Source organism: Cynocephalus volans, chromosome 11, assembly GCF_027409185.1.
Source record: "Cynocephalus volans isolate mCynVol1 chromosome 11, mCynVol1.pri, whole genome shotgun sequence".
Classification (NCBI taxonomy): Eukaryota; Metazoa; Chordata; class Mammalia; order Dermoptera; family Cynocephalidae; genus Cynocephalus; species Cynocephalus volans.
In genome coordinates this window covers 128,390,225-128,403,667 of record NC_084470.1, presented here as the reverse complement: position 1 = coordinate 128,403,667, position 13,443 = coordinate 128,390,225, and the positions used below count along the sequence as shown (strand labels likewise).

The 13,443-nt window shown below is 35.4% G+C and overlaps 1 protein-coding gene across 5 annotated transcripts in view; it reads right to left on the bottom strand.

Annotated features, from left to right (window-relative positions):
- DENND1B (DENN domain containing 1B) overlaps window positions 1–13,443 on the bottom strand; it is a 256,636-nt gene that overhangs the window by 97,568 nt on the left and 145,625 nt on the right. For all 5 annotated transcript variants that reach the window (XR_010024876.1, XM_063114157.1, XM_063114160.1 and 2 more), the window contains one exon: window positions 2,077–2,177. Coding sequence is in view for 4 of the 5 variants with exons in the window: in XM_063114157.1 (XP_062970227.1) it covers window positions 2,077–2,177 (101 nt within the window). In the remaining variant the exon portion in view is untranslated. The remainder of the gene's footprint in view (window positions 1–2,076; window positions 2,178–13,443) is intronic.

Here is a 13,443-nt window from a genome sequence, read left to right as displayed (position 1 = left end):
GTTTAGTCCATCGAGTTTTCTGACAACAGAAGAGAGCCTGAGTCTTAGATGGCTATTTCTTTAAAAATGGTTTATTATACTGCCCAGTTCCTATGATAGAAGCTGACCTAAAGGTTCAAGTTCTAGATAACTCCTTCTTTGAGTATCACTGTTCTACTCTCTGGAACTGGGAGGTATCTGGCATGGAGACTGTTAGAACTCATCGTAAAGGCTATTCCAGACATTAGAAACTGGAAAGAAAGTTCCAGGAATTGAAATATGGAACAAGCTTCCTTCATTATAGTGGAAGCAGCAGAAAAAGAAGGATTTAATGGCAAGGATAGAAAGTATCAGAAAGAAATCTCTGGAAAGAATTAGTACAGAATTGCTTGTGTCACAGAACAATTTCTAAATAACATTTCAGAAAGTCTTAAATGTGTTAGTTCACTACAGAGAATTGATCTTAAAGGCGTGTTACCTCTTAAGAGGTAAAAATATTTTTATAGAGAAATTAAGATGGCACTAACATTATATACGAAAAAATATAATTCTAAACCTCATAATTTGAAGTGTTAGTTATTAAACCACTAACGTGACATATATTTTTAAGTCATATATCAATATATTTTCAAATATTTTTGTAAAAAATATTTTTAAAATAAATAAGTTGTAATTAGTGACCACTACGTACAAAGATCAATTGCACGTGTCATAATGAATAAATTGCAGTCCCTGCCTTAAGGGGAGAGTATTTAAAATACCATACTCAAAATATTGCAGGTATGTTGGTCAAAGAAAAACTCTACAATGAGTGGCAAAAGAGCCTATTTATAGATCTAGCTTTACTCTTGGACTTGTGTGTGTTGACACTTCACAATATAATTAAACTGCATTCCTATAGTCTCCTGCCAAATCATTTCTCCTTTCTAGTTCTCACAGGGCAGAATAGTAGTGGTAGGTCACTGGGCACCTACATTCACAGCATTATCAATACTAATTATATTACCATGCTGTGGAAACATACAACATATTAGTGTAATCAATATCCAGCCAAGTACATCTGCAGTCATTACACACTTGTTCTGAAGGTGGTTAGTCCTAAAAACTTAATAGAAAACCTCTATGTATGAATTCAAATCATTTCAATCCTTAAATACCTTAGATGATATGCCTTTCATGAAATAAGTTAAATAAATACATTGATTCTAAAAAAAACTTTCTTTTTTTAAAAATAACATTAGTTGTGATATAAATAAACACATTAAGGTCAAAATTATTTCCTTCTGTGTGTGTATATGTGCACATTCATGGTTTAGAGGAAAAATCCCTTCAAATTTCTTAAGAATTAAGCCATGCCTGCAGAGGATGCTTATGTAATGAAGATAACATTTTATCCCCAGAGTCCTGAGAAAGGTCCCAAAGCTGCTGGGGACCTTTAGAAGTCTGATCTTTGTCTAGCCTCTGCATAAGAATGTACGCTCTTCTGGGGAGAAAAAAAAGGGGTTCTAGAGGCCAAGTTGAATTCAAATTGGGTGGGATCATTGGGAGTTGTTTCTAATGGCCAGGAAGCTCTTCAGAATTATCCCCGACACCTTTCAACACTGCTTTTCATAGTGGCTTAAGTCTGAGACTTTGACTTAAACCAGAAATTCTAGAATTCTTGTGTTAGAGGCAGCTCCTTTATTGGTATTTGGTGTTTGTTGTGCTACTGAGGAAAGAGGGATAAAGAAAAGTATGTCCTCAGGTAAAGGTAACTGAACTGTGTCCTGACAGAGACAACATGGTTTCTGGCAGACTTGTCAGACAACATAAAATTGTATTTGTTTCTATTTATGCATTTAGTTATCTGAATGACTACAGAAGAAACTCATAAAATCTAAGGAATTTTATGTTTGCCAAATATAAATGTTGGCTACCTTTGTAAAAAAAACTACTGTCTCCTTCATAAAAGCATTATTTAATACTTATTACTAATCTATAGGTCAAGTTTCTGTGATTTCTTTCGTATATACACCAAGTTTACCTAATCTACAAATAAATGGATTTTTTCTACTCATGAAACTTGTTTTTCAAGGAGTCTGGCAAAAACCAGCTTACCAGCAGTAGTCCAGCAGGTGTGGGGGAAGCACCGGGATGTATATGTGTTGCCAGTACATTGGGTACAGCAGAGCAGCTGCTCCATGGAGACAGGCAGTTAACTAAAATTCGTAAGAGAATAACAATAATTAGTTGCTGCCGACCTTCCAAACAAAAAGGTATGTTCAAGGTATCAAAGACGAATGATAGTCATAAAATAATTTACGTAATGACATAATTCACATTGTCTTTACCAATTCTACATGCAAAAAGACATATGTCAGAGGCCCCTCTAAAAAATATATAAAGAGCAAAAGTAGCTTCTTGGGAATCATATTTTGATAGTTATAACCATCTCAAAATATAGGGTTTGCGGTCAACACTTAGAACATAAATAAAAGTAAAACTGAACAATTAGGTTAGCATCTTAGAAAAAATTGTAGGAAATTACGATTTGTGCAGCACAGTTTGCACATCACTCAGATTAATATAACACGATTAAATATGGAAAGAAAGAGAGGCTGAAAGCTCCTGAGGGATATCATTAGGGCAAATTGCCAAAGAATGAAACATGAACTAGTCAGGAGAGTCTGGAAGCTGCAATATACCAGGGGACTTGAATGTTCGACAGTTGGAGCTTCAGTAATGTGTGAACTGCAGGGTACGGTATCAAGAGACTCTGTTCACTGACACAGAGAATGTCACTATTGACCAGCAAACTGCCCGAGCTTGACAGCTGTACTACTGGAAGCCAAGTATATCATAATTTCATATTTAAACTATTCATTCCAGATTAACATTTTGTTTCCTAGCTTTACATCACAACAGCTGCAATTACATTGTTGCTATTTTAGAGGTAATTGCTATTTTAATTGTTTTGTTTTGGCAAGCAGTTAATTAAACATTCTTGTATGCTTAACAAAAGAATATCATTTTTTTTTCCTTCCTCCTCCTGACTCTCATCAGAATTCTTTCTTTTTTTCTATTTTAACTTATAATTCTGTAACTGTAAAGTCATTTTTCAGTGTTTAAATAATTAAACCAGCATTCATCATGTTAAAGTTTTGCTATAGTCTGTATTTCAAGAATACAAACTAATTCATTTTATTCAACTTGAAATGTGAATTTTTAAAAAAAACCTATCTGAAAATGAACTAGACGTTCTACAAACCATTATCTCTACTTTATGACTATACAAAAAAAAAAAAAAAAAACATACACATGGTAATCACAATTAAGTTAAAAGAGCAGACATACACAAAGGAATCTAAACCTTATAGCAACATTTTTCTATGTTTAAGTGCAAAACAGTTACACTAAATAAAAAATCAATTAAAATAATCTGATCTGAACAAAAAACATAAAAATCTTCATTGAAAATATACTCATATTTGCTATATGTGTTATATTTTTTTCCAGTCAGATTTTTTTATCAAATTTATATGGCAAACAATGTATTTTGATTACACTTGGAATGTTATCAGTCAAGGGTTTTAGTGCCTCACATTTACAAGATTTAATAGTTTATCACAGTATTCCTTAAATAGATACTATTTTTAAAATTCCTTAATTAGAGCATATAACATGCCACTAGGAGGCAATCAGATACTTCTATTGAACAATCACAGACCATGGATTTATTTATGGTGCAACCTTGAACTAGAGGGAAATGAAAATAGGGTTGATCTAATTCATTGTGTCAAATTCTCCAAGAGCTTTCAACTACCCCCTGGTTGTAAATTTGGCGTCTTTAAAGCTATATTAACTCTTTCTGTCCCTTCAAGGTAATGTGATGGGCTAAAAGAGCTTATGTAGCTTTGAAAGGCAGCTAATTAATCAATTTCTCCATCTGCACACAGATGACTTTTAAAACAGCTCATTTAAAATCTTAAAAAAAGAGGGGGGGCGGTGGCAGGGAAGTGTTCCGTTTTTATTACTAAGAAAATAACAGTACAGCAAGAAGAAAAATACATTCTCAAAATGAGAAATTATAATGAGGGTGACTTATTTCACTGGGCATACCCTGAGTCCAAAACACTCTACTAAATGCCATGTATATACTTTTCCTACCCCTTTAATGACCATCCTTAATGAAGTTCAATTATTTGCTAACAAGGCACAATATTATCTGATGAATTGGATTGGTTTCTTAGAGGATGGTTCCTGTGATCATAAGCAGAGTCACAAAATTTCCACAATGGCCAGCATCTGGCAGAGGGTCATCCCTGCTAATCAAGATCTACCAAGAAAGAAGGAAGATCTACAGGACTTGGCAACTTTTTGCATATGGGGGATAGGTGACAGGGAGAGGTAAAGACATATGACAAGCCCTCCCCAACCCTAGTTACTGGCCTAAGCAACCAGAATGAATTATTAAAAGTAATATAGCAAACGTATCAGGTTTAGGTGGAACTATAAGAGATTTGCTTTTGCAAATATGGATTCTGTTAACTGTGAGACATCCAACTGAATATTTCTAAAGAGGGCTGATATATATCAAAGAAGATTCCCACATCCACCCAGTAGCACGCAAAGAACTATGTGATTAAAAAAAGATAGAGAGAACCAAAAAAGATAGAGAGAGAGAAAATACTATTTCAGCATATACTATGTAGAAAAGACAGCAATGTTGAAAGTAAAGAAAAATATAATTTTAAAAATTTACTAGGAAATTAAACACATTTATATACATAAATTGCATAAAATTATAACAATTAAGTATATCACAGACACAAAGTTAGGGCTCTGCCACTAACAAGCTGTGTAACCTTTGGTACATCTGCTGATATAACGAGGTCTCAGTTTCCTAATCTTTAAAATAAGAAGTGTATATGTCAGATGGCCTATAAGCATTGTCTCTCATAGATCAAACATTCTTTAGTCTTAGATCAATTCAATTCTAGCTTTTTATATTCTTAATAACAGAGATTATTTTTTCCATGCAGGTGGTTAACAGAATATTTTAACTTGACTATAATTCAGATCTGCCTTCAAAATATATCTAAAGATCATCTCAAATGCTTTAATGTACATTAGGCAACTGTGCAATTGAAAATATTTTAATAAATTATTTGCTGAACTGAACAAAATTTTTGAGTGCCTGCTATGAGGGGACTTTAAAAAGACCACGGAAAAATAGAATGAAAAAATAAAAATAAAAATAAAAACTTTATTTCTCAACATAAGCTCTGTTAAGTTCAAGACACTTTCATAAGCAATGATACCAGCCATTTAATCCATTCCTAAAGGGTCCCCTGAGGGTCCACTGAACCATGTCAAGGAAGTTAGCTTTGGCTAACTTTCTCAAGTCACTCTCATCATAAGCAGATATTATCATTCTTTGGCCCTCCAGAAAGTCAACAAGCAAAATGCCTTGAGCATCCCCCCAAACCGTTGCCATAACCCTTGTCCTTGACTGGCCCATTTTCACTTTGACTGGACCACTTCCACCTCTCGGTAGCCAAGGCTTCAATTGTGCTTTGTCTTTAGGTTTGTACTAGTAAAACCATATTTCATATCCTATTGCAATTCTTTGAAGAAATGCTTCAGGATGTTGATTCCACTTACTTAAAATTTTCATTGAAGGCTCTGCCCTTTGTCTGCGGCTGATCTGGGTGCAACGGATTTGGCACCCACCAAGCAGACATGTTGCTCAACTTTAATCTTTCAGTCAGATTTGTGTAAGCTAAACCAGTTGGGATGTCCAAGGTGTTGGCTATTGATTCTGCTGTTAATTGCTGGTCCTCTCCGATTAGGGCACAAACAAAATTGTTTCCTTACAATTTAATGTGGATGGTCTGTTGCTGCGGGCTTCATTGTGAACATTTGTCTCACCCCTTCTTAAAACAAATTATCCATTTGTAAACTACTAATTTCTTTGGGCCACTCTCCCCATAAACTCTGTGTAAAGTATCAGTGTTTACACCATTCTTCTGCTTAAGCTTCACCATAAATTTTATGTTTGTTCTTGCTTCAATTTTAGCAGAATTCATGTTGCTTTCATATGGACTCTTTCAAACTGCTGTCTTACCCTTCTTTGTGCCTCAAACTAGATCCTGTTCAGACATGTTATAACAGGTTAGTATGAGTTTATTTGGGTGCAAAAAAAAATTTTGCAATCCATGCATAGTTTTTTCATAATACGCATTTTCCATGAACTTTTTGAAGACTCCCTAATATGTTCCATTATAAATCCCTAGCAGGCAACAGGGACACAAAACTGGACAGAACAAAGTCCCTGTTTTCATGAAGCTTACATGTTAGTGGGGAAGGCAAATAATAAAGAAGTAAAATATATATTATGTCAGTTAGATATGAGTTCTATGAAGAAGCCTAGAGCAGGGTAAGGAGAAAGAGAGTGATGGGGGAGCAGTTTAGATTACAGAAGAACTCTGACGTGGCGTCAGCTGAACTGAGACCAAACTGAAGTGAGAGAGCAAATGACTGTGGATTTGAAGAGAAGAACATTCCAGCAGATAAAACGAGGCATTCAGAAGTCCTGAGGTGATGCCTGAGGTGGGGACATGCTTGGCATGTCCACAGCACGATGGGGGGCCAGTGAGAGCAGCCTGGAAGAAGCGGGAGGAGCACAGGAGGGAGCTCAGCCAGGGAAGCAGGGTCTTCGATGGACAGTCTTCTAGGAACGGCTGACTCTACATTTTATTCTGGTACAGATTTTTCCATATCTCTGAAAAGAGTACTAATTGTCACAACAAATTATTTACCTGGAACATTTTGACAACCATGCAAGTTAAGAGAAAATAAAGTACGTATTTTAAAAGTCTGGTTTGTGGTGCAAAGTACTACAAAGAATGAGAATGATTTAATAAGCCAAGTAAGAAGAAGGATCTTACTACTTTAGAAAACTGAGTAGAAACTATACTTTAGAGTTATTTATGAACCTTTAAGCTTAAAAGGAAATAAAATATCATATAGTCTTTCCTTGGGCTTGAATTACCCAAGATTATACGTCTGTTTAGTGACAGGGCTAGGACTCCATGACGTTTTTCTAATATTCGGTCAGTTGCTTCTTACTACTAGTGTTGTTCTTCATGAAAGCAGAGAAAAAGGTGAGGGAAAGAATTTCTGTGTTTCAAGTTAAAACATATCTCTGGCATTATACCCTGGAAACTGGAGAAATAATACACTGTTATAATTTTCAGAGGGAGATAAGTTTATGAAATAAAGATTTAAGGAAAAAATTCCTTATCTTTAAGTGGCCTGTGAATATTTAAAATGCACATATATTTTCATAAAGCGTACTCAATATAATGAACAGTTACAGTTCCAAAAGGTTGACTAATGCAAAATATAAACACTGGGAATTTTTATTTCCTACAGACTCCAATTATAAAATAAGCATATATGGGAACCATGTGAAGAGACAAGTGGGGCCTATGAAATCAGACAAAGAAACTTGACAATGAAGGACAGCAATGGCGAACTGAGTCATAGAAAAAAAGACACTTGGAACTTCCAGCCTCAGGTCACCAGGTCTAATAGAGATACTGCTATTGATAACGATAATAATAATGGCAAATGTTTACATAGTGCCGCTATGTGTAAGAATGGCACAGTTAATGAGTACTTGAAATACTCAGACGTAATCCTCACAACAATCTTATGAAGCACAAATCAGTATCATTATTCCCATTTTACAATTAGGACACTGGCACAAAGTTAAGCCAATAGCCCATGATCACACAGCTTGAAAGCAGCAAAGCCAGGTGTTTTAGTCTATTTCTGTTGCTTACAACAAAATACCTGACACTGGGTGATTTATAAAGAAAAACAAAATTTATTGCTTACAGTTTCTGAGGCTGGGAAGTCCAAAGTCCAGAAAACACATCTGGTGAGAGCCTTGGTGGTGGTTGACAGTGACAGCAGAGTTTCACATTGCAAAAATGGTGGAGTAGAGAGAGAGAGACTGATCCTATTCTCTCTTCTTTTAAAGCCTTCAGAACCACACCCCTGACAACCATTATTAATCCACTCACTATGGCATGGTCCTACAATCCAATCACTTCTTCAAGGCTCCACCTTTCAATTACCGTAATAGGATTTCCCACGCTCTTAACAGTCACAGTAGGGACCAAGTTTCTAACACATAAAACTTGGGTGACACAATTCAAGCTTCAGTGAATTTTGGGGGGACATAATTCAATCCACTACACCAGGAAATGAACTGAGGCACCAGAATACAGTAACCACTATTTTAAATTGCCTTGTGATATGCAATGATTTAAAATTCCCATCATTATAAGGCTTTGAATAACATCTACGGACTGAAAATATACTAATTATGTAATAGAGAATGCATCTTTGGACTGAACAGTCAAATGAACAAGAACAGCTGAACTCTGTATAAAAAACTTAGGACTCTGTGATACACAGAGCACCAATTTACAAAACTTTCCTCAGGCATCACAGTCTGCAACTTCAGCAGGAAACCAAAGAATTCTCTCATTTAGAAAATGCTAAAAGGATATGATCACTGATAAAAATTCTACAAGTTATCATCTTAACCTGCATCTGCAAATTCACCTAAATCTGAAAATAAACCAAAGATCTCCTCCTTTGTGACTTAAAAATCTGATTTGTCCCTGTTCTTAAACTATATTTATTAAAGGAAATCAGCCTGTTAATGAAACTAAGCAGTGTTTGAAGCAAGTAAATTGGCATGTACTTTGAAGAGAAAAAACACATTTATCAGGTTCCCATGGAGAGAGCAGAAAAACGATCCATCTAGTATAATCACCACAATGAAAACCAGCATACCTTATAGGTAAAGATCTCCTACTGACACATTGCTAGTTCTATTATTCTAGTCACTGTATCGCCTAGCCAGATTGTGCCTCATTCTTATGCAGAAATCCTACTCACTTCAGCTAGACTTCTATATGAGTTACTGAGGGGCACACTTATATCCCCTAAAGATATATATACCTACGCATAAAATCCAAAAAGTTTATATTAGAGACTCCATATGATTTTTAACTGAATCAATACTTAATTCATAAATTTAAGCACTATAAACAATTACAAGTACACTAAGTAAACTGCTGCAGATGGGAATGTGATAAATTCCTCCTGAAATGAAAAAAATTTAGTGGATGCCATAAAGAAAACATCTGTTTAAATATAATCACATTGAAAAGTTTAGACCAAAAATGATAGCAACAGGGTATTTGAAAACTACAGTTATCCTAATTATAAAATATTCTCACTCAGCAAAACCCTAATATTCAAATTAAGTGATAGTTATAAGGAAATATTTGGAGAAATACCAATTTTACACAATGAAAAAAGACAGTATTTGGCTGTAAATTTTTTTTCTTTAATAGAATTTATTTTTTAGAGCAGTTTTAAGTTCATAGCAACTGAACATAAAGTACAGAAATTTCCCATATACCTCCTACCCCCACACGTGTACAGCATTATCAACATCCCCAACCAGAGTGGCACATTGTTACAACTGCTGAACCTACACTGACACATCATTATTACCCAAGTCGACAGTTTACATTAGTTCACTCTTGTTGTACATTCTATGCATACAGACAAACTTATAATAATATATATCCACCGTTACAGAATCACAAAAATCCTCTGTGAAATACTCAGATGTAAATCTAACAAAGTATGTACAAGATCTATACAAAGAAAACTACAAAACTTTGATGAAAGAAATCAAAGAATTAGATAAAAGCAAAGATATTCCACGTTTGTGGACAGGAAGACAATATTGTCAAGATGTCAGTTCTTGCCAAGTGAATCTTAGATTCAACGCAATCCGAATCAAAATCCCAGTAAGTTATTTTGTGTATATCAATAAGCTGATTCTAAAGTTTATCAGAGAGTCAAAAGACTCAGAGCAGCCAATTCAATTTTGAAGAAGAACAAAGTGGGAGAACTGACACTAACTGACTTCAAACCTTACTATAAAGTTACAGTAATCAGAAGAATGTGGTATTGGAGAAAAAACAGACAAATATATCAAAAAAACAAAACAGATACCCCAGAAATAGACCCACATAAATATAATCAACTGATCTTTGACAAAGAAGCAAAGGTAATACAGTGGAGAAAAGATAGTGTTTTCAACAAATGGTGCTGGAACAACTGGACATCCACATGCCAAAAAAATAAATCTGAACACAAACTTCATATCCTTCATAAAAATTTACTCAAAATGGATCACAGACCTAAATGCAAAAGGCAAAACTATAAAACTCCTACAAGATGACATAGGAGAAAATCTACAAGACCTAGGGTTTGGCAATGACTTTTTAGATATGACAACAAAGGCACGAGCCATGAAAGAGACAATTGATAAGCTGGACTTCATTAAAATTAACAACTTCTGTAAAACATGCTGTAAAGAGAATAAAAGGAGAAGCCACAAACTGGGAGAAAATATTTGCAAAAAGACATATCTGATAAAGAACTGTTATCCAAACCGTTCCAAGAATTCTTAAATTTCAACAATAAGAAAACAACAGAATTATAAAAGGGATTAAGACCTTAACAGGTACCTCACCAAAGAAGATATGCAGATGACAAATAAGCATATGAAAAGATGGTCCAAACCATATTCATTAGGGAACTGCGAATTAAAACAATGAGATTACCACTAGACTCCTATTAGAATGACCAAAACCCAGGACACTGACACCACCAAATGCTGGTGAGGACGTGGAGGAACACGAGCTCTCACTCATCGCTGGCAGGAATCCAGAATGGTACAGCCACTTTGGAAGACAGTTTGGCGGTTTCTTATAAACTAAATTTTTTTTTCTTTTTTAATGCCTTTTATACTAAAATATTATTTTGTATTTCATTCTCTTCCTTTATTCTATTAGGATGGTGTCTAAGTTTGTTCTGGCTGCTATAACAAAATATTTTAGACAGGGTAACTTACAAATAATAGAAATTTATTCCTCCCAATTCTAGAGACTAGAAATCCACGATCAAGGACCCAATGAATTCAGTGTCCAGTAAGGGCTTATTCTCTGCTCCATAGATGGCACCCTGTTGCTGCATCCTCACATGGCAGAAGGGGGCAAACAGTTCCCTTGTACCCCATTTGTAAGGTCACTAATCCCATTCATGAAGGGGCTCTGCCTTCATGACTTAATAACCTCCCAAAGGCCCCATCTCTTAATACTATCACACTGGCAATTAAATTTCAGCACAAGAATAGGGGTAGGGGGAGGGAGGGCGGCGCACACATTCAGACCTGAGTAGATGGTAAATTCTGGTACTTCATCACTTAAAATCCACTCTTTCCATCATACCCAAGTCCTCTGGAAAGTTCTTACCATGTCACATGTGGTTATTGGTTTACTGGCTCTTCCTAGCCACATGAACCTAAGTTTCTCTTCCTTGCTTGCTTGCTTGCTTGCTTGCTTCCTTCCTTCATGTATTTATTCCTTCATTCATTTCATAGCTGGGGACACTGAGGCCAGGTTGAAGCAACTGCCCAAGACCACACAACTAGTAAGTGAGGCACCAAACAAGTACTAGGCATTATTATTGGGGCTGGGGATATAGTAAGGAACAAAACAGACAAAAATTTCTGTCCTCAAGGAACTTACATTCTAGCTACCTTCCACATTCCACCATTACTGTCATACTAACCTCTTCCTGACACTTTGGATTTCTGTAGCTGTCACATTACACATAAATGCCAATGCCTTCAAATACACTTCTTCCCCTACATGTCCTTTTCCTATTACTAAGTTTACTGCTTTCTAGTTCTCACTCTCAAAGTCAACTCAGAAGCAGTTTTGCTTTTCCTGGAGAAGGCCTATCTACTTTCAAAATTAAGGAGTCTAACATTACAACATTCCTCAAATCTATCTATCTATCTTCTCTCCTCAAAAACATCTAGATTCTACATTCTAGAGACTATAAGTTAGGACTATAGACTATGAGTTAGGATATTCATATGGATTATACAAAAATTACATAACTTGGCAATTATTTAAAAAATAAACTATACAATAAAATAATAACTACATTTAACAACTAGAAAGAACCCTAGAAATCATGCATGTTCAATTTCTTCATTTGTTAGATCAGAAACTTCAAGGTAAAAGAAATTAATTGGCTTATCTGAAGGCAGCTGGTCTACTGATTTAGTAGTTAGGACTGTGACACAAATCTCTAATTTTAGAAGATATTAATAATATAATCACACTACTACCACATTTGCAGACAATATTTCAAATAACCAGTAAATAAAATCCAATTGACTGAAGCTACTTGCTAACAATCAGTCATATTTGAAAACCATAATTTAAAATATCCCTCACCAGGAACAAAACAAAACTGATCACAAACGACTAGCAACTGAAAAAGATATGATTAGAATGGTAGAGCAATCACAAAGTATCTTCTACATCTTCATAAGTGGAGTTAATAAACCTAATCATTTGTAAATCATATAATTAAATGAGAATGAATAATTACACATATACACATTTTAACATTAAAAGTATATATAATAACCTTCTCTTATACATGTTTACCATACATATGTGTATATTTAGCATATATATCATATATATCTGAATATATACATCTATATATAAACATAGTCATGTGCCACATAAAGACATTTCAGTCAACGATGGACCACATACACAATGGTGGTCCTGCAAGATTACAATGGCTGTATTATATAGCTCAGGTGTGTTGAAGGCTATACCACCTAGGTTTGTGCAAAGACATTCTATCACGTTTGCACAACAATGAATCACCTAACAACGCATTTCTCAGAACATATCCCTGTTGTTAAGGGTTGCATGACCGTGTGTGTGTGTGTGTGTGTGTGTGTGTGTGTGTGTGTGTGTGTGTGTGTGTGTGTGTGTGTGTGTGTGTGTGTGTGTGTGTGTGTGTGTGTGTGTGTGTGTGTGTGTGTGTGTGTGTGTGTGTGTGTGTGTGTGTGTGTGTGTGTGTGTGTGTGTGTGTGTGTGTGTGTGTGTGTGTGTGTGTGTGTGTGTGTGTGTGTGTGTGTGTGTGTGTGTGTGTGTGTGTGTGTGTGTGTGTGTGTGTGTGTGTGTGTGTGTGTGTGTGTGTATGCAGGAACCAGAAAAGAAATGATTAGGGAGGTAGAATCTATAAGACTTAAGTGGGAAAGACTGATGAGAGGAAAGGGCCATTCACCAAACTAGCCCTATACAGTATGAGAAGGATAACATGGGGGAAAGATGGTGAGTTTGATTTTGGATGTTGAGTGAGATATCCACAATCAGTTAAATTGCAACATACAATCTAGGAAGCTTACCAGAAGAGAAAAACTTGCCCAACTGCAAAAGGAAAAAAAATTGTAGTATGTAAGAACACATAAATATAGAATGTACATTTTCAAATAGACACTGTGCC